At 40.7% G+C, this 22955-nt stretch overlaps 1 protein-coding gene across 2 annotated transcripts in view; it reads right to left on the bottom strand.

Annotated features, from left to right (window-relative positions):
* ANKS1A (ankyrin repeat and sterile alpha motif domain containing 1A) overlaps positions 1 to 22955 on the bottom strand; it is a 183406-nt gene that overhangs the window by 120135 nt on the left and 40316 nt on the right. For both annotated transcript variants that reach the window (XM_072137187.1, XM_072137188.1), the window contains exons 4-6: positions 8948 to 9001; positions 1187 to 1483; positions 1013 to 1088 (exon numbers count right to left, since the gene is read on the bottom strand). In XM_072137187.1, coding sequence (XP_071993288.1) covers positions 1013 to 1088; positions 1187 to 1483; positions 8948 to 9001 — 427 coding nt within the window. The remainder of the gene's footprint in view (positions 1 to 1012; positions 1089 to 1186; positions 1484 to 8947; positions 9002 to 22955) is intronic.

Raw genomic sequence — 22955 nt, 5'->3', positions numbered from 1 at the left:
CTGGTTCCCTGAAACCTAGAAAATCAATTTTAAATTCATTTGAAAGTAGAGATTCTCTTATTTCATAAGAAAGAAGTGTATTACTTGGTGCCACAGAGCCGATGTTAAAGTCCTCTGAAGGGAGGACGTCCGTGGCTATACATATGACACCCTTTAGGACGTATAACCACCTTCTCAGTGCTTCAGGTTAAGGCTGTATTCACATTTGTCCATGATCAGTCAGATGTGAGAAAATGCTTTGGCACAGATTGATCATTATGCTGGGTACTTAATCATTATGCTAGGTGCATAATAATAATATACGATGCACAGTTTTTCTTTCCCCAGATATGTAGCAGAACCGACGCTGTACTGTTGGCTTTGCTACATATCGGGGAAAAAAGAACTCCATGGATCATGCATCAATATTATACACAGAGTTCAGTGCCCAGCAGAGTGATAAGTATATGGCACAGCACTTTTCACGTACATGATCACAAAAAAATGTGAATCCCGCCCAAGGTTGCATCAGCTGATGCACAAATTATCTTACTTCTATAAGAGGTTGTGTTGGGCAGCATGAGAAAAAAAAAAAAAAACACACAGGCGCACCAACAGGTATGGCCTCACCATAGGGACACTGAAAAGGTAATTTGCATTGATACTGCAACATAATTTTCTTTAAAAATAAACAGATAAAATGCTTGTTTAGAAATCTTATGAAGTACTTTTCACAATGCTCGATTTACTCGGAAAGTTGCGTGGTAGAACACTTTAAAGAAAAAGTACCATCAAAATCAAGCATCCATGGCCGCCTTTTTTGTAATATCAAAATATCAATATTTAAGTGGGATGTGAGTCACTATAATAGAGCGATAATTTAGGAAACGGTTGTGTCTTTTCTTTTGGGCACCACTTCAGCAATATTGAGAAAAAACTGAATACAAATAGTACACCTTGTTTTATGGTCTGTGGCAATGTAGACCTATCACTTCAGTTATTACTCTATTACACATGTATATCAATAATTTACCTGCATCTAGAAGCATCTGAACAACATCTGCCTTTCCAAATAAAGCCGCTTCATGTAATGCACTTCCTTTTTCTGTCTGTGAGGAAAAAAAAAAAAAAAAAAAAAGAATATTGTTACTGGCTAAATATGTACACCTTGCATTCACAAATAAAAACTATATATTAGATACTATACCGTGTAGTTGATATCCATAGCTGCATCCAGCAAAACTCGGACTACTCCTCGGTGCCCATTGCGAGCAGCCAGATGCAAAGGTGTGTGCTTCCTAGCGTGGCAGCTCAGTAAGTTAGGATGCGCATTAAGAAGGAGCTTTACTACTTCCAAACGCCCGTACAGTGCTGCTAAATCAAGAGGTGTCTCCATCTTGTTGTTTCTCATTGTAGGGTCAGTCAATTCTTCCAACAAAACCCGAACCACTTCAGTGTGTCCATATTGTGCAGCACAGTGCAGGGCTGTCTCATTATCATTATTCTGTAGGACAACACATTTACAATGTCATTCTTACAACACATGTAATTGAGCTTCACGTCAAAACATTACATAATACATGACAAAGTAAATATTTTTAAACTAGAAGTAAATTTAAAGCTATAATAAAAGTTTAAAATACAAAACTCGGGAGTCAACACACAAACCTTGTTTCAGAATCCCAATGTACTTGACGATTCCAGGATACATTTCAGCTCCTTAGGGCTGGAGACTATTGATGAGCATTTGAGAAAGTCCTAAAGAGCTGAAACTTTGATGGACACATGAGGGGAGATTTATTGTGCGCCAGTGAATGATGAAATTCCAGCCCATCTGGGTGCCACCGGATACATCAAGAGGCTTAGGCCTTCAGCCACACACGAATGAAGTTGGCTCCGGACCTCGTTAAACTGGTGTCAAACATTTGTCTGGCTGGCCTTTTGACCTTCACAAATTTGATAATATCTTCAAAACTAAAGCAGCACAAACAAAATTTCGAGCATCACAAATGTAGCAGAATTGAATGGCACCAGTTTTGTTTGACTTTGGTAATGTGGTGGGGACTGGCTGACCACCGATGACCTCAAAAACTAAAGCGGCACAAATGAAAATTTCTGCTGCACAAACCAGCACAAAAGTTTGACACTAATTTTGATAGATTTTAACAAGGGGGGGGGGCAACTTCACTCAGGTTCCAGGCGCGCAGTGCATATTTCTGCACAGTACAATCATTTTATGGCTTCTATGCTGGTTTTCTGGTGTAGAAGCCCTTATAAAATTTTTAATTACATACTTTTGGGGAGCTGCTATTCTTGATTTTTTTTTTTTTTTAATTATGAAATCTTCATTTTTCAACATTGGAGAGATTTTTTTTTTTAAATCCATGGGTACCCCATGCCACTGTAAGTGTTTTACAAAGTTAACAAAGTAATACAATAAAGAGTGATGATCATAATTAAAGAACAATAATTACTGTAGCACAGACAAAGGATATAATTACATTTTCTGAAGGTTACAACAGTCACCACTCAGTAGGAAGTATACAGGTATTTGCTTTGAATGACTTCAGCATATCTGTAGACACAAGCTATCATAAGTCTTGCACACTGCTCTTGTGGCAATTTGGTCCACTCTTCTTCAACAGTTCTACTAGTGACTAGTGTGGGTTTTTTGGCCATAACTTGGCCACCAAGGATTTTCCTGAGGTTTTCTATTGGGTTTAGATCAGGACTTCGGGCTGGTCAATTTTTTTTTTTTTTTTTAAAGGAAATATACCGCCTGGAAACTACTTTTTTCAGTAGTTCCATAGGTAGATAGCCCATGTGTGGCTCATCTGTGGGTATCTTTAATAATTCCTTAGAGGATACACATGGCATGGAGTAGCCTCTGAACTCCAGTGGCAAAGGCTACTTCCCCCCTCCCCCGAGTATTCTCTGCAATGCACCAGCATGTAACGTGGAGTGGCTTCAGCCAGGGTTGCAGGCCATGGGGAACATCTGTGCATTCTTTTGGTGCTCCAGTGTTCAGTGGTCGGCATTGCAGAGGCTATTTGTATAAAAACACATTAATGTTTATAACACGTTAGGCTGTGGTCTCAGAAATTATTAAAAATGCCCACAGATTCTAGATTGTAGATTTCCTTTAATGCTTTCTGTTTCTAAGAAAAGTGTTTTAACACCTGATTCCTTCCTTGCATTCGCCACACAATCAGGCAGCCATTTTCATGCAAAATTGCTGTGTGGCAGGGGGCATGAAAATGGCTGTCTGGTTGTATGGCGAACGCAATGAAGGAATTAGGTGTTAAAAGACTTTTCTGAATTCACTCTCCTTTGTATCTGTATGAGAGGTCCAACTCTTGCTGCAGAAAACATTACCCAAACCATGACACTACCTCCACTACCTTTCACTGACTGTACTAACTGCCGATATCCTCCAAGTATTATTTTGACAATAATGAAACACATGTTTTTATTTTTTAGTGCAATTTTTCAGCCTACCTCCAGATGTCTCACTGTTTATCCCCAAGGCTGCCAGAAAAGCACTATTCTTTACAGATTCTTGAATAATTTGCCTACAAGCTTTACCAACAATTATGCTAAATTTAGTTAAGGTCCAAATCTAGATTTATAATAAGATTTACTAAATTGTCATGTGTTTGTGGAACACTTCTCACAAGTAGCTGTATAATAAAAAAATGCAGTAACTCTGGGAAGAAAAATGTGAGCAACACAATATGGGTATTGTTTTGTTTGTTTTGAAAGGGGGGATCACATATAACAATGCCCATATTGCGTTGCACATATATTCTCAGATTTATGGCATTTTTCACTTTTAAAGCTACTTGTCAGAAATGTTCCACAATCTTTGCCCTAAGTTGATTAAAAGATGCACATATGATGCGACCCAATGAGATTCCAAGAAGTAAATCTACTGTGCACCGCATTGTGAGTGCATACAGGACTGTAAGCTTTCACCACATAGAGGTATAAGAAGTAGAAACCAGCAGGGAAATAGTTACATGAATTGTAGTCTATGCTTTGCAAGCCTCCCTTAATGGACTTATAGAGAACAGGGGAGCCCTTTTATCTCACTATTATTTGGCAGGAAATTTTTGAATTCACAGAGCTGACAAACACAATGCAGCAGCCCCTCCTCTCTAACTGTTAAATCCCATGCAGTCTACAATCTATTGTCAAAAAGAACAAAGGCTACTTTTTTAATGGGCTAAATGGAGGAGGACGGCAAAAAAACTGTTGAACATAGGCAATGAAAGTAATACATCACAACAGCTATTGATTTGTGAAAAAAATTATTACAGGAGTTGCACTCCATATAAAAAAAAGTGCATTCCAGTCAAAAAAAATGAAGTTACTGTAAAAATGTATTTTTAGCACAGTTGGAGAGAGCCTTTGACAACAATTCCAACGATACCTGTATCATGCTGCTGGCTTCTTCCTATAAGAGTTAATAGTTATACAAGGCCATCTGAAAAATCCACTCAGCTTTTCCTGAAGTGGGACAGCATGTTTGTACCGTATTTTTCGGCCTATAAGGCGCACTGGAGTATAAGGCACACCCAGGGCCGCATCTGCCATGAGGCGGGATGAAAATTTCGCCTCAGGCGGCAGATGCGGAGCCCTGAGGCAGGCAGCAAAACAGATGTAGGTAATTTGGGCACTTGCCCGAATCACCCACAAGCAGTACAGACCTGCCGCTGCCACGATTCCTCACTGCAGCGCTGATCTATGGAGGACGCAGGCGGCATGACATCATCAAACAGCATCGCTGCCGGCAGGAGGAGGGGCATACCGGCTCCCGGTGGGCTGATGGAGAAGGGTGAGTGGGAAGCCTGTGCGGAGGCTTCACTGCCTGGTGGAGCAGCAGTCAGCTGGAGTGTTATCACTTTGCTGCTGTTCCACCACAGCGTCTGACAGCCAGCAAAGGAACCTCAGGTGAGCTCAGCTCTGCACCTGCTGCAGAAGCTCCGATGAGCAAGCTTCGCCCACCAGCTCGGAGCTCCTGAACTTCATCAGCAGCTATGTGTATGCTACTGGCTGCCTGCTGTGTGTAAACTACAGGTATGCTGTGTGTAAGCTACAGGTATGCTGCATGTATATGCTGTGTGTATGTTGCTGCCTGCGGTGTATGATGTTTTGTGTGTATACTGTGTATGCTGCTGTGTGTATGTTGCATGTACACTCAGCGGCCACTTTATTAGGTACACCTGTCCAACTGCTCATTAACACTTAATTTCTAATCAGCCAATCACATGGCGGCAACTCAGTGCATTTAGGCATGTAGACATGGTCAAGACAATCTCCTGCAGTTCAAACCGAGCATCAGTATGGGGAAGAAAGGTGATTTGAGTGCCATTGAACGTGGCATGGTTGTTGGTGCCTGAAGGGCTGGTCTGAGTATTTCAGAAACTGCTGATCTACTGGGATTTTCACGTACAACCATCTCTAGGGTTTACAGAGAATGGTCCGAAAAAGAAAAAACATCCAGTGAGCGGCAGTTCTGTGGGTGGAAATGCCTTGTTGATGCCAGAGGAGAATGGGCAGACTGGTTCAAGCTGATAGAAAGGCAACAGTGACTCAAATCGCCACCCGTTACAACCAAGGTAGGCAGAAGAGCATCTCTGAACGCACAGTACGTCGAACTTTGAGGCAGATGGGCTACAGCAGCAGAAGACCACACCGGGTGCCACTCCTTTCAGCTAAGAACAGGAAACTGAGGCTACAATTTGCACAAGCTCATCGAAATTGGACAGTAGAAGATTGGAAAAACATTGCCTGGTCTGATGAGTCTCGATTTCTGCTGCGACATTCGGATGGTAGGGTCAGAATTTGGCGTCAACAACATGAAAGCACGGATCCATCCTGCCTTGTATCAACGGTTCAGGCTGGTGGTGGTGGTGTCATGGTGTGGGGAATATTTTCTTGGCACTCTTTAGACCCCTTGGTACCAATTGAGCATCGTTGCAACGCCACAGCCTACCTAAGTATTGTTGCTGACCATGCCCATCCCTTTATGACCACAATGTACCCAACATCTGATGGCTACTTTCAGCAGGATAATGCGCCATGTCATAAAGCTGGAATCATCTCAGACTGGTTTCTTGAACATGACAATGAGGTCACTGTACTCAAATGGCCACCACAGTCACCAGATCTCAATCCAATAGAGCATCTTTGGGATGTGGTGGAACGGGAGATTCGCATCATGGATGTGCAGCCGACAAATCTGCGGCAACTGTGTGATGCCATCATGTCAATATGGACCAAAATCTCTGAGGAATGCTTCCAGCACCTTGTTGAATCTATGCCACAAAGAATTAAGGCAGTTCTGAAGGCAGAATGGGGTCCAACCCGTTACTAGCATGGTGTACCTAATAAAGTGGCCGGTGAGTGTATATGCCGTGTATGCTGCTGCCTGCTGCGTGTGATGCCGTGTATGCTGCTGCCTGCTATGTGTGATGCTGTATATGCTGCTGCCTGTTGTATGTGATGCTGTATATGCTGCTGCCTGTTGTATGTGATGCTGTGTACGCTGCTGCCTGTTGTATGTGATGCTGTGTACGCTGCTGCCTGTTGTATGTGATGCTGTGTATGCTGCTGCCTGCTGTATGTGATGCTGTGTATGCTGCTGCCTGCTGTATGTGATGCTGTGTGTGTATGCTGCTGCCTGCTGTATGTGATGCTGTGTATGCTGCTCCCTGCTGTGTGTGATGCTGTTGCGTATGCTGCTGCCTGCTGTATGTGATGCTGTGTATGCTGCTCCCTGCTGTGTGTGATGCTGTTGCGTATGTATGCTGCTGCCTGTGTATCCTGCTGTGATGCTGCCTGTTGTGATGCTGTGTATGCTGCTCCCTGCTGTGTATGATGCAGTGTATGCTCCTCCTGCTTTCTTATTTTTGTCCGCATTTGACCCCCTCAGTTACTCTTTTGCCCCCTCCATCTACCACCTGGTGATGTACCAGCAAGATCCTCTGAAGAAGAATGTAAGTCATGATCATTATAGGAGTAATGGTGTATTTCATACATGGCTGATGTATGTATAGATTAGAAATGTGTATTAAATGTGGAATGTTAATGTAGTAAGTTGTATATATGTAGTAAGTGGTATGTATGTATGTATATGTACAGATAGAATGTGTTGCGTATTTATTGTGCTTTTAATGCAAATACAATTCAATTTATAGGGGACACTTATCACTGCTTCTATGCCACTTTCTGGGGTAGAAGAACTGAAATAATCACAATTTTTGCAGCGGTAAGCAATCAGAGCCCAATGTTTTGTATTGTTTTAATGCAAGACACCAGGTTCTGGTGCGTACGTAAATTTAGTGGTCTGAATATATAAGGAGATCAGGGCTAGGATTTATTTTTTTTTTTTTTTGGGGGGGGGGGGCAGCATTTCAGTTTTCGCCTCAGGCAGAAAAAAAGCTAGAATCGGCCCTGGGAGCACCTCTAATAAATGCCTGCTAAGACATCTAGGTTCATATATAAGGCGCACTGTAGTATAAGGCGCAGGATCAAATGCAGTACCTAAAAATGACCAGCAGGTGGCAGACCTGTGCACAGTTCAAGGCTGCTACACTTCCCGGGAAACTTGTCTTTAGCATGTCAGAGAGCTCCGATCTCAGAGGTATGGCTACTGGGGGTTAATGCATGGTGATGCAGCAGGGGTTAAGTGGTCTCCCTCTGACCCTTCTCCTTCCCTCCTCAGCCAGGGTGTTATTCCTGTGGGGTTCCCTGTGGCTCCTTCTCTTTCCCCTGTTACAGGGCTGTCAGTTATGGGGGATTTCTTACTGATGATCGTGGTCGGCACTATGGGTGCTCCGGTCTCTCCGTGCTAGGGGGGGGCAGGATGGGCACAATGTTAGTTGTGGTGCCAGGGCACTTCAGGAGCTAGGGACTCTGTATACTGTGTGGGAAGGTGCAGGAAATTTCTGGGGATTGAGCTATTAACTGCTTGGCAGCCTAACCCCTTAACTGCTGCGATCAAGCACAATCGCGGAAGCTAAGAGGATCATTATGCTACTTGAGAATCATAAATTTCAATCATTATGGTATTCTTACCATAAAAACTGACCCAAATCTTAACCCAGATGCCCATTTTGGATAAAAAATTTTTAAAAAGTTCTGTCTTTTGGAATTTGAACAGGGAAAACAAATAACTGTGCTGTGTCCTGAAGGCCATCTTAGGCTGGGTCCCCCACCTTGTTAAGATGAAATTGTGAGGCAACTATAACAAAATTAAGAATTTTATCTGATTCATGGAAGGGCTACGCTATATGTATTCATTCTTTTATGTAGAAAGGAGGCTGAGGATCTGCATTACAGTTTGAATAAGGTGGGATAAGGCGATAAGGTCTGGATGGTAACTTATTCTCATTCTGTATTTTTATAAAATCACTTTTAATTTAACATGAGGAGGAGTTTCAAGTTTTTTGCATTACAATGAGAATTCTCAAAGACTACCTCAAATTTTAGGGCACTCCTTAATCACATTAACCCAAAGTTTGTCATGAAAATGTTTTGTAGTCAAGACACTTATACATTTTAAAAGCAGGCTAAATTTGTGAATACCTGCCAAGTAAGAGAACAAAGCATGGAATTAAAATGCATGACCTTTGTTAAAGTACCACAGGGTACACCTACAGGTTCAGAGTTCCCAAAAGAAGTCAGCATAACACATGTATGCGTTATTTTCCCCTTCCTGGTAACCTCCAGAGCCAAATAAGTTCCCTGTTCTGCACTGGTGAGGAGAAGTCTCAAAATTTCAATGTAAAAGCACCTAATAATTGATCCTGTATGTAAAAGTATACAGAAGTCCACCAATAAGGATTAGGTTGAGGAATTACAGACCATTCAGTATTTTTATTAAAACAATGATTTAATTACTTTCATAGTAGTAACTAAAGCATGATAATCCACAATGTTTTCAGGAAAGAGGTGTACACACCTTGGCATTCACATAGGGATGGAAGGGGCCATACTTTTTCACTTCTGGGCCATTCTAAAAAGAAATAAAATAAAATGAGGGGAAAAAAAGAGAAGAGGATAAAATAAAAACAAATGCCATAAAGCAAAGAGCTGGGCATAAACATCTCTGGTAATGAAAAAAAGCTAAACAAATTTGCCAAACGTGCTTTAACCCCTACGGGACACAGCATCTTTTGGCCTAAAGGACGCGGACCCATTTTTCAAATCTGCCCTGTGTCACTATAAGTGGTTATAGCGTGGGAATGCTATGAGATATCCAGGGGATTTTGAGATTGTTTTCTCGTGACACATTGTACTTCAAATTAGTTTAAAAATTTGGATGAAATCTTTTGCGTTTAGTTATGAAAAAAAACAAAATTTGGCAAAAAATTGGAAAAATTCTATATTTTCAACGTTCTAAATTCTCTACTTTTGATGCAGATAGTCATAGCACCCAAATAAATTCATAACTTACATTTCCCAAATGTCTGCTTTATGTTGGCATGGTTTTTTTAAGATTCCACATATTTTACTAGAATGTTCTGAGGCTCAGAATTTAGGTATCATTTTTCACATTTTTTGTAAAATCACCAAAACCCGTATTTAGATGGACCTGCTCAACTTCTAATTGACACTGAGAGGCCTAAATAATAGCTAGACTCATAAATTACCCCATTGTGGAAACTACACCCCTCAACGTATGAAAAACCACTTTTAAGAAGTTTGTTAACCCTTTAGGTGTTTTATAGGGGTTAAAACAAAACGGAGGTGCAGTCTGAAAATTGTAATATTTTTTCACAATACACTCATTTTGGGTGGAAAATTAAACATATACAATGGATTAAATGAAAAAAGGCTCCACAAAGTTTGATACCCAATTTCTCCCGAGTACACCGATACCCTATATGTGGTGGTAACCTGCTGTATGGGTGCACGGCTGGGCATAGGAGGGAAGGAGGCGTCATCCAGATCCAATTTGCTATGTCACATTGTACAGGCTATAATTTTTTTCTTTTTTTATTGAGGACCTATAGGGGCTTATTTCTTTTGCCACATGAGATGCACTTTTCTGGTACATAATTTTGGGGCATCTATAGCTAATTGGTGAGATTTAATTAAAGCTTTGTTGGTCGAGGAAATGAAAATCGTCAATTTTTAGGAACATTTTTATGTGTTTTTTTTTTGGCCGTTAACCATACCATAAAAATAGTATATTATTTTTATTCTATGGGTCGCCACGATTACAAAAATACTTATTTATATATATTTTTTATTTTTTTCCATTTTTACTGAATAAAAAGTAATTTGGCAAAATTGTTGTTAATTTTAGCATCACCGTCTTCATATGCATAACTTTTTTATTTTTCACCTCACAAATCTGCTTAAGGGCTTATTTTTTGCGAGAAGGATTGTTCTTTTTAGTGGTCTTATTTTAGATTGCGTAACTTTTTTAAATCACTTTTTAGAGCATTTTTAAAGGGCATTAATAAAAAATCATCTTTTTCAGAGAGAGTTTTTTGAGGTTGTTTTTTACGGGGTTCACTCTGCGGGTCTAATAACGATTTTGTTTTATTATGCAGATTGTTACGGACGCAGGGATACCAAATATGTGGGGGTTTTGTGTATTTTATTCAATTGTACTGAATAAAAACTAATTTGGAGAAAATCGTATTCATTTTAGCATCACCATCTTTTCATATGCATAACTTTTTTATTTTTTGGCAGATAAATCTTGTTAGGGGCTTATTTTTTGCGAGAACAGTTGTTCTTTTTAGTGGGCTTATTTTAGAGTGCATAAAATTTTTTAAATCACTTTTTAGAGCATTTTTTATAGGGTATTAATTAAAAATTATCTTTTTTTCGGAACATTTTTTGCGTTTTTTTCCTCCGGCGTTTACCGTGCGGGTCCAGTAATGATTCTGTTTTATTATGCAGATTGTTACGGACGCGGCAATACCAAACATGCGGGGGTTTTTTGTGTTTTTATGTTTTTTATACTTTATTAAGTGTTTTTATGGGAAAGTGACATTTTAGGGGCTTATATTTTTATGTATTTATTTTTTATTTATTATAATGTGTAGTGTTAAGTGTTTTTGCATAATTTTACTTCTACATACTTGAACTTAAACCAGTGATACTCTGATCACTGGTTTAAGTTCAATACACTGCTCTACAATACTATTTTATTGTAGAGCAGTGTAAACTGTCTGAGCAAGCTTGCGCATGCTCAGACAGTTTACAGCCAGACCCGGAAGGGTTCTGGCTGCCATGGAAACCGGGCAGCTCCGGGGCACATGCCAGTCCTCGGAGCTGCCCAGGAGAGGATCGGATCCCCCGGTAAGCGGCACGGGGGATCCGATCCATAGGGGGAAGACCCTTACACGCCGCGGTCATGCTTGACCGCGGCGTGTAAGGGGTTAACACCCGCGATCGGAGTCGGCTCCGATCGCGGGTGTTAGCGCAGGCTGTCAGCTGTACTAGACAGCTGACAGCCGCTGCTTCTGGTACCGGCTCCGTTCGTGAGCCGGTGCCAGAAGCAGGACGTTATAGTGCGTCCTGGTGCGCTAAGTATCTAGCCACCGGGACGTACTATAACGTCCTGGTGCGCCTAGGGGTTAAATGAAACTGTATTAAAACAGAGATTGAAAATTGAGATTAGAAAACTCTGTTGCAGCTAACCAGAGATAACGAGAACCACAAATTAATTTCCTAGATAAAAAAAGCACAATAGGTCAATGGTTTAAAGACTTAATTGTGCACCTTCCAGTAACAGCCCTTTTTTTCGAATCTGACGTGACACTATGTGGCAATTTTAGAAAGCTTTAACATATGAAGCTGATGTTGAGATCTTTTCATGACGTATTTTATCGAGAAATTTGGATGGAATGTTTTGCATTTAATTTATGAGAAAAATAGAAATTTTCAAAATTGTATACATTGTAGATATGATATACAGTCCAAGTCAAACAATGCAAATTACTTAAAGGAAACCAACCATTTGATTTGATGCATAATGAACTAAAGATACCCTGAGAATGGTGTAGCTACACTGATGCAGAATCATATCTTGTTTAATCCCTGTGCTGGGATTAAAAAAATAAATAAATAAATTTTTATACATTTATGATAATGAAGCTCTGTTGATAATGAAGCTCAGCGCTTTTCCTTTCACATTAGTTATGAACTGCTCAGAGGATGATGTAATCCCTGTGTTCTCCCTGCCAGGCAGAATAATCAAATGCTGCACCATCACCCAGCTGCTGTGTATGAGTGATCCAGTTCTGGTTGATTAGTCCCGTCTTTGCTGTTCAGAAAGCTTGTGTGTAAAGTGGATCCAGCTTTCCCAAGGTCCTGAATTTAATAATTGTTTTTTTTTCAGCAAAACCACAACTCAGGGATTAAACAATATATGATTCTGCATCAATGTAGCTACAGCATTCTCAAAGTATGTTTGGTTCACAATGCATCAAATCAAACGGTAGATTTTCTTTAATAACTTACATTTATTATATGTCTGTTTTATATATTTTTTTAATATCTTTTTTTTTTTTTTTTTTAATGTCAGGAGGCTTATAAAGTAACATGCGCTTTTGTGGATTTTCATGAAAATAACCAAACTATTTTTGGAGGGATCTGTTAGAAGTCACTTTATAAGCCCCATAAATTACCCCATTTTATAAACTACAAACCTGAAAATATTGAAAATGGCTTTTAGGAATTTTATTGTTCGATTTCTCCCGAGTAAGCCAATACTCATTTTGTCTCTGTACACAGCTGTTTGGGCACAGGGTAGCACTTGGAATGAAAAGAGCACGTTCAGTTTTTTTTTTAATACTTTTCATGTGTCAGGATGCGTTTGGAAGGCCGCAGAGGTACCAAAGCAATGGAAAACCTCAACAAATTTTAAACAATTTAGAAACCATGCCCCTTACAGAATTTAGTAAGGTGTATAATTGGCATTTTGCCCCTACAGGTGTGCCATCATAATACACACAGCAGAGCTCAGAACGGATAAAGCGCTGTTTGCCTTTTGGAGGACAAATTTGGCAAAATAATTATCAAATGTCATCATGCAAAACCAAAACACGGGAAAACCCCTTTCAGAATTAATAGGTTGGCATATTGATATTTTTTTTAATTTTCACAAACATCCAAAAGGTATCCCACATGCAGTCCTAAACTGTCGCTTGTGTTCAAAACAATTGTATTTTGGAGAGCAGACTTGGGCATCATGGTGCATTTGGAGAGCCCTTGAAGTACGAAAATGCCAAAAAAATAAACCCATTTTGGAAACTACTGCCCTTCAGGAAATTGTCATGGGCTATAGTGAGCATTTTAACTCTAAAGGTGGTTTCCAAAAATAATGTGCAATAGATGTTATAAAATAGAAATTGTTTCTGGAAATCCAAAGGTTCAGTGCCCTATATAAGAAAAAATGTTTTGTACCAAGTTAGCCGGTTGAAGAAATTCCTGCTGCTTTTGATAGGTCAAATAATTGTATAAAATCTGTCACTTCAGAAAGCCTCTTAAATTATGCCTGAAGAAGGGATCTTGGTAAGACCACAAATACAAGAGATCCGTAATGATAATGCACCATTCATTTTTAAAGGAAACCTGTCACCAGGGACCTCATTTTCACTAAAGACAGGTTTCAGAAGCCCATTGAAGCTGCAATGCAAATATGCATTTCTGCTTTCTCTAAGCATTTGCATTACACTATAATTGTGTGTTTTAACGCACCTTTAACTCAAAGTTTATAATCCAAGCACACTTACATACTAGTGTGTGCCCCCTCTGTCAGGATTTGCTCTTTTTTAAGCTTCCTATGCCCTAGGAAGGACCCCATTGTCCCTGGATAGCAGTCGTTCTCCTCTCTTACCCGGTTCTGGACTGCAATTGGATCCCTGGATAATGATGCTAATACAACGATGTAGCAACTCCCCCCTCACCAGATGGTGGCTTCCGCATTGGTTACTGGAAAGCGAGCCTCCGGCATACGTCATGGCACAATGATGTTTGGGGATTGGTGGTGAGACATACAGCACCACCCTGGCGGGTAGAGGTCTAATCTCTAAATAGCCGGCATTACGTGTGCGGCCCCTACGGCCGCCACAGTGCCGGAATGGCAGACACTGACAGATTGGTGTACCAACATAACAAGCCAACTGTATGTCTGCTTATATGTTTAAGCCTAATATCTCTGATAGCTTCTGACGACGCATGCTAACAAAAGTCCATGTAGAAATGCGTCAGACAGGGAGGATAGGCGTCTGTGTGTGACTGATACTGTGTGAATATTGTTCAGCCAGCAACAGAAGTATATGTTAAGGCGGTGTATGTGTAATGTGCTATGGGATTCTATACTCAGATAATAATGACAAGCGTCAGAGTAGCAAACTCATCTCACTTCATTTAGTTTTGTGCACGTGTGCTACAGTGGAGCAGGAGAACACAACCTTTACCCGTACCCGTTCCGGCTAGGGTGCACGAAAGCCTGAATTTCGATTGAATATTTTTGGGTACATTAGGCCCTGTTTTAACATGAACAATAAAGTGTGATTTTAAATGTTCTTTTCTTCAGGCAGACTAATAAATTTTTAGAACATAAATATTACCAACCAAAATTGGCTATCTTGATTTTGGTCATCTTGGTGACCCGAATGTCAACCTTAGGAGTAGAATTCCAGAATTTAACTTAAACTTTTTGGAAATGTAAATCCACTTTTAGGATTCCATCCATTCTTCTAATATCAATTCTGTAAGGGTACTATTTATTGGAAATACCCGCTTCTTCTTTATTTTAAGAAGACCGAAGAGCTCGTCTTGTATGGTCTTCGTTTCTTTCACCTCTACTATTTTAAGGGTATCTTGTACGGCCTTTAAGAGAGGTTCTAATTATTCAGAAGCTAGTAGATATCTAGATTCTATTATAGTCGCCAGTCGCTAGATTCTATTCTAGAAGGAGATGGATCCAGATCTCCAGTTTCTTCAGAATCTGTGTCTGATTCCGAAAAGGATTGCTGCTATAGAAGATGTTACTGAGGACTGCACACTAGATAAAGATTATCAAAGCAATCCTTGCAGACAGGTTTTTTTATAGTCACGGTGTCATTTTTCTACACATATATTGCATTTCCTAGATGGAATTATCTTCTCTGTACTAGGTTTATCCTGATCCTTGCCTTCAGATTTCCCTTTATCTTTATCCTGCTCCTTCTCCTTGGGCTCCTACCAAGGAAGAGGAGAGCATAGTCAGGATTATTGTAAAAATTATGTGCTGCTTAGTGTACAGGATCTGTGGGTGTCCCACCACCCTATCCCTAAGAAACCCCTGAACCCCATTGTCACAGGGGGTCCAGGCCTGGGGCCTCCATGCTGCAAGATTCTATGCTGACAATTGTAGAACTAGAAATCCCAGCCAGCCGTGGAAGCACCTGGACCTGGCCTGTAGTGTTAAAAGTATGAGAGACCTACGATCAATGTGAAGAAAGCTGCTCTGCGATTTTCAACTAACCGCTCCACACTCCTGCCTCCGAATTGCGCTAACCACAACGTCACATCCGTTTTCCGTCATTCCAGCAGAAGTCGTCAACAGGGTTAGATGGAAGGCCGCACATTTTGCACGCAGCCAAGCATGCTCCAGATGTCGTCCAGAGCTGCGGACAGAGCCAGAAAAGGGCCAGGACCCAATTGAGGTCTAAACTGGTTCAAGTAAGGGACGAGTCCCTGTGCCTATTTGCGATCCCCCCTCACTGTCCCAACTATAGGAGACTAGGAGAGATCATCTCTCTACTCCCTGCCCTGTGAGGGACAGGAAGCCACTGGAGTGTGGATGTAGGGTTGGGGGCATTTAACCTCAACGATTCTTGTCACTACAGAGATCATCCTCCAGTTAGGGCCATCATGGGGGGTGCTATGGAAAAAAGCAGGTTTTAAGGGAACGGCATCTCAAAGAGATTTCTTGTATGGGCTCATATGGTGGATTGAGCAGACAGAGTCAGACCCCAAGGTAGAAGACTGGAGCGGATAAAGTGATGTATTCTATCAGAATCTTTCAGAAACCTCTTTAACCAGGCATTCTTGATGAGTCTTGTATCTAAGAAAGTGTTGAGAGTTGAAACTTGTACATTTAGAGTGCTAGTTCTGAAACCAGTCTCTAGACCCTTTTGAAGAAAATCCAGAATGTTACAAATATTCAGAGGTGTATCTGGAGATTTCTACTCTTTAACAAACCCTAGAAAGGTTTTCCAGACACGTATATATATTTTTCACATTATTTTCTCCCTCCTCTGGAGCAAACTACTGGGTCAGAAAGTCCTTTGTATTTTAAGATGCGTTTTTCAGCATTCAAGCAGTTAACTACCGTATTTTCCGGGCCATTAGGCGCACCAGAATATAAGGCGCATCAGTCTGATGTGCCTTATATATGGAATTATTCCATATATAAGGCGCATCGGACTATAAGGCGCAGGGTGGCCGGGGGCGTAGCGGAGTTCCGGGGGCGTGGCAGAGCGGAGACGGAGCGACTGGAGAGGTGAGCGGGGAAGGGGGTCCTTTCAGGGGGGAGGATGGCAGCGGACCATACTTACATGGGTCCCCACTACCGGAGACAGCAGATCTCCTGCGGGAACTGCAGACCGACGCGGCAGAAGTTGTTCGTGCCGCATGGTCTGCAGTTCCCGCTGGAGATCTGTTGTCTCCGGTAGCGGGGACCTATGTAAGTAGGGTCCGCTGCCCTGCGCCATACATAGGGAGCACCGGACTATAAGGCGCACTTTGGATTTCTAAGGAAATCCTAGACTTTTATGTGCGCCTTATAGTCCGGAAAATACGGTACAAATGAATGTTTGGGTGATGGACTAGTCCTTGATAGAGAAGATCCCTGTATGAAGGGAGGATCCAAAAGTCTCCTTCTGACAACCAAAGCAGTGGGTAGCACTTATGCCTTGCAGCGCTGGGATCCTGGGTTCGAATACCACTTAGGTCAACATCTGCAAAGATTTTGTATGTTCTCTCCGTATTTGCGTGGGTTTCCTCCCACAATGTTAGGTTGTTTGATTGTGAGCCCCGTGGGGACAGGGAACAATTTGACATGCTTTGTGCAGCGCTGTGTAATCTGTAGATGCTATATACATTATTATTATTGATGATTTAAAGAACATTTGCTGAGGATAGAGTCCACTCACCCTCACTCATATAGGCTTTAATTTTTTTTTGTTTGTTTTCATGCTAATAACTTTTACATACTTCTGAGCTGAATTTTTCATAGCTACTGTTTTGTCTACTCTCCAAAGTCCACAATTCAATTTATATTCCATTATTTATGTGATGTAAAATGGTGTAAAAGTGGCGTTTTGGACATTTGGGAGCCATTTTCTGTTATCGGGTTAGCCAGGAATAACCATTTTTATAATTTGATAGATTTGGGACGCATTTTAGGATGTGGCGATACCCAACATGTTTATGATTTTTACTGCTTAGTTTTATATCAGTTCTAGGAAAAGGGGGCAATTTGAATTTTGAAACAATCTAGGGAGTTTTAAACCCTACATCAGTGATGGCGAACCTTTTAGAGCCTGAGTGCCCAAACTTCAACCAAAAGCCACTTATTTATTGCAAAGTGCCAGCACAGCAATTTAAGCAGTAATGAATTTCACTTTGTTCTTTGACAACTTTCAATCGTTCAACCTCTTAGGACACCAACACAGTTGAAAGGAGGAAGGCAAATTTGCCTATCATTGTAGGAAGATTCTGCAGGAAGATTCTTTGATTCCTGTCTGGTGAACTTCATGCTAGGGTGATGGCCAGGGTGCCCACAGAGGGCTCCAAGTGCCGCCTTTGGCACCAGTGCCATAGCTTCGCCACCACTGCCCTAGATGGTCTGATCATTTCTAACAAAAATTTGGATGGTATGTTTTGCATTTATGAAAAAAATGTATATTTGGTGAAAATTTGGAAAAATTCTCAATTTCCGAAATTCTAAATTTTAATGACATAGTCATAACACAAAAATAACTTGATAACCACCATTTACCAAATGTCTGCTTTATGGGGAAATGTTTTTTGTTTATAGAAAACCACCATAATTTACACCATTTTATAAACTACACCCCTTTATGTATTTAAAACAACTTTTATGAAGCCTGTTAAACCTTTAAAAGGGGTATTCCCACAAAGAGAAGTTTCATAAATGTACTTAAGATAACAAAATAACACATTCTCTAATTCAATGTTATTAACAGAAATACAGCATTTCACATATAAGTCCAACCTGTCTATCAGTCCTGGTGTACACAATTTCAGTTGCACCTAGACACAACTCTGTAACGCCCCAGAAAAAAACAAACCGGGCGAAACCCAGGGTCGGGCGAGAACGTGCAGCTGGCGTCCCATATTGGAGTTTTATATGCGCATTTTTATCGCTCTTTTGTGAGTATGTTTTTAACCTAAATAAATCCTGAGTGTAAACTGTACTACGCTATCTGCGGGTGAATTTCTTCCAGCGATCTACCGCAACATATGTTGCATACGGAGGAGGCCACAAGAAAAACGCAGGAGTGTTGGTCTGAATAGCGGTATATTCTTATCGGAGGATTCAGGAATTTGTGCTGGAGGAGTGTGAACTGCTCTATTTTGTGAGTGACATATTGGAAGAGAAAGACAAACGGAAGCAAGGGAATCGGGAGCTCCGGTCAGAACTCATTTTCTATGTTTTACAATTTGGGTTTACTGGATCAACCCTTGACTGTTTGTAGCTCCATGAGAGAGGTGTGCAGCACATAGCTGTTACTGCTGTATTTTTTGCAACTCTGTAACATCTGTCTTAGGGTCGGGCAGCCATCTTGAATTTCTGTGTGACAGCCGTGCAGCTGAGATTTCTGTCTTTCTGCTCCCTGCACTCTAGCCCCACCCCGCTGCAATTCAGGACAGAGATCACATACACTGACATCCTGCCAGCAAAAAGCACATTATGAGGAGAGAAAAGCTGCAAGCTAAAGGCAGACAAGTCATCCAGGAAAAGGGGGAAGCTGGCTGATATCATATATATGAGAACAGATATGTAGCAGAGCTGACCGTGTGTAATAGGCATCTCATGCATATCATCTCATATCTGATCTGTCTCATCTCTCTCCTTCTGTGTGTCAGATACTAGTACAATGTTCAGAAGGCAAATGAAACTGTATATAAATGTAACCAAATTGTCAGCTCGCAGAACTAGATGGATCTTTAATTCTTCTACAGGTTACAATTTTAAAATAGCACCCGATTTTATTTCAATTTTTTGGGGCTAAATTAGTGAATAGTTATAACAAGATTTCCCCTTCCAAGAGGGAGGGGGAAAAAGATTTTTTGGACCCCGTTAGTATATTTTCCAATGATGGCTGGGTATTTAAATTACTTGATTTAAACTCTAAAAAGTCGCACGGCCAGCGACCACTAATACCCTTTAGCCACCAAAATGGGTAATAAAACTCAACTTTTATTAGATATTAAATTAAGACTTCATAGATAACGAAAACTCATTTAAAATTTACAGACAGACGATAAAGGGAAAGGTCAATGGGGTGGAATACTGCTAGGGCGCTTCATTAGACTGTGATGCAATGTCAATTTCCTAGAGGGAGATTGATCAGTTCTCACTCAAGGGTGTTGTATATCGCTGTTAAGTGTAAGTAGAAGCCACCTTTTTGATTCCTATATAATCGATTGCCCCATTTTAGGCATCTCTATTCTTCTAGTTGACCCTCACTAGACTGTATACCTATAGATTGACCTATCCTATATACTGACTGCTGCTGGATTAAAACTTAGACGTGCCGCTCAACCAAGCCCACCCGACATGTTTCGCCTAACTGGCGTCATCAAGGGTTTGGGGCTGACTGCTACGCGATCGGCGTGCAGTACGGGCTTTTATAAACTATCTATTCCTAACTCATCAAGTCGCGCCGCTTGTCCTAAGTGACGCAGTCCTATAGATGTGATTGTTAGGGAGAGTGCAGTGTGTAACTCCGTTAAGGGCTTAGAGATAGGCTAATAAGCCCCAGTGTTTCGCGGCACGTCTACGTTTTAATCCAGCAGCAGTCAGTATATAGGATAGGTCAATCTATAGGTATACAGTCTAGTGAGGGTCAACTAGAAGAATTGAGATGCCTAAAATGGGGCAATCGATTATATAGGAATCAAAAAGGTGGATTCTACGAACACTTAACAGCGATATACAACACCCTTGAGTGAGAACTGATCAATCTCCCTCTAGGAAATTGACATACTTTGCATCACAGTCTAATGAAGCGCCCTAGCAGTATTCCACCCCATTGACCTTTCCCTTTATCGTCTGTCTGTAAATTTTAAATGAGTTTTCGTTATCTATGAAGTCTTAATTTAATATCTAATAAAAGTTGAGTTTTATTACCCATTTTGGTGGCTAAAGGGTATTAGTGGTCGCTGGCTGTGCGACTTTTTGGAGTTTAAAATTAGTGAATAGTTCCCAAAAAGTTACACATTCGCAGGGGATAACATGACATTTTTATTCTATAAATCACTATGATTACAGAGATACCTCATTTATATAGATTTTTTATATATTTTTACGATTTTACTGAAAAATTAAAGGACACCCTTCATCAGGTCTCTGTCACTATTTCTATCACCACTACCTGTTGGAGCAGCTCACAAGGATTCCATCCCAACCTTTATCTAGTCAATTCATACATTAATCATTGCAAAATCATTGCTAGCGTTTCTGATTTATCTGCTGACATGCTCCCCTCGTAATACACGTGTGAAACACAGACATCAGCTACACGTGTACATGACATGTTCTGCTATAACATGGCTGCCTGGAGCTGTTGTATTTCTACTATACACACACAGGCTGCAGGGGGAGTGGCCACCAGCACCAGGAAGCACATGGAGGAGCCATTACACCATTATACCTCACACCATTATACAGGCTGTCAGTCAATTAGCACAATATGCTAATGACTCATTGGACATTTCACAGGTCATTTGCATACAGTTTTAGGACCTCATTGCTTAGGTTTACAGACATGTGGAGAGATAGAGGCAAAGCTATCTAATGAAAAATTAAGAAAATATATTTAGTTTAGGGGGGGTTATTTTGCCTGACAGGTTCTCTTTAAATATAGAGGAAAATTCATTCGTTTCCGCCATCTTATTGCCATCTTTTCAGAGACGGAACCTTAATAAAATAGTATAATATAATATTTTTTGATTGACAGTGTTGGTTTAGGGACAACCTTATTTTATCACTTTTTGGAACATTTTAGTGAGGAAATTTTCTAAAGTAAAGTTCCAGGTTTTGTTTTCTTTACGGTGTTTACCGAGTGGGTCCAACAATTTTCTGATTTACAGTACAGATTTTTACAGATGCAGTGATACCAAATATTTGTGATTTTGTGTTTTTTGTTCTTTATTAGATGTATTGTTAGTATTAGCTAGTATTGTTAGAGGAATTGTTGGTGTTTAGGGGACCTTTACTTTTTTAAATTATTTTTATTAAAAAAAACTTCAATTAAGTGTTTTAAACTGCTTTTTTCTTACAGGTTGGCTTGAACAAGTGATCCTCAAATCGCTGGTTCAAGCTCCTATACATCCAACACAGTGCAAAACAGATGTATTGTAGTGTGCTATTTAACACACTGATCATGCTGTGTATGCTCAGTGTGTTACAGCAGGGCCCGCCTCCTGGTCAAGCCCCCCTGGGGCTGCTATCGAAGCATTGGACTCGCCAGTAAGGTGGTGCAGGGCAGTCCAATTCACTTCAAAAGACTGCGGCGTGTAAGGAGTTAATACCCGCAACCTTGTTATAAGCAGGTGGCAGGAGCCAGTGCATGAAGCTGGACCGACTTTGACACACTACAATGTCAAATGTTGGGAAGGGGTTAAGGCCTAATTTAGAGAATTACAAAGAATATGCTGACATATCCAGAGGCTTGGAAGGGAAACCCATTTTTCCCAATCACATAGCCCAAAATGTTCACATCACAAATTCCCCATAATTATCTCAGCCAAGGCAACTAAAAAAAGTTGTATACAAAAAAAAAAAAAAAAAACCTTTGTATGACCCAAGGCTATCCCCCCCCCCCCACCCCCCGATGACTTCACAATGGGTGGCAATCAAATCCAAGATGGCAGTGCCCACGAGCCACGGTGATTTAAAGGGTTTACAGGGTTAACACCAATATTAATATGCAGCAAACGCCCAGCTTGTATGGAGAGGGCTCAGCCCATGAGCCCTTTCCATACACCCTCAACCGACATGTGATGTACAGATGCGTCACACATCGGTAATGGGTCAATATTCCATACCATGTACTGGCAAACAGGAAGTCTAAATGTGGTGAAATTGATGAAAAACGCATTTACAGCTCCGTTTTTTTTATAGCTTTAACTGTGCGTTGCACATCATGCCACCAATTAATTTTTATTTATATAGGCATTGTGTTTTGAGAAATTTTTAAAAATGAAAACCTGTGGTACAAAAAAATAGTTTTGCCAAATGCTGCAGCCGTTAGGTTTTTCATACGACGATGTGCGGGACGAGCTTTTGAACTTTTGATGCCCAATTTTATGGTTAAAAAAAATTAGCGTTTTGGATGTTTGGGCACTATATTCCATTACAGAGTTCACCTCAGAAAAAAAACAGTTTTTATATTTTCAGAGAACCTGCATTATTTATGCTAACTGATATGTTGAAGCTTTTTCCTGTATTTTTAAGGGGGGGGAGGCGTAATTAGATTTTTTTTTTTACTTGATTACCGATGACATGTGACTGGCGCAACGTATCAGGTCTGCGAAAACGGCAAGGCCTTGAGTATTAAACAGGCAGTAGGCTATCTTGGTAAAGTATCATTGGCCCCTGATGATATCACAAGTAGCAACAATCCCCATTCGTTGTCAAGATTTAAATGCTGCCTGCAGCAATTCTGTCACCACTACCTGTTGGAGCAGCTCACAAGGATCCC

Source organism: Engystomops pustulosus, chromosome 2 (assembly GCF_040894005.1).
Source record: "Engystomops pustulosus chromosome 2, aEngPut4.maternal, whole genome shotgun sequence".
NCBI classification, from domain to species: domain Eukaryota; kingdom Metazoa; phylum Chordata; class Amphibia; order Anura; family Leptodactylidae; genus Engystomops; species Engystomops pustulosus.
Note: the sequence above shows the minus strand (reverse complement) of the source record. Positions and strands in the feature narration are given on the sequence as shown.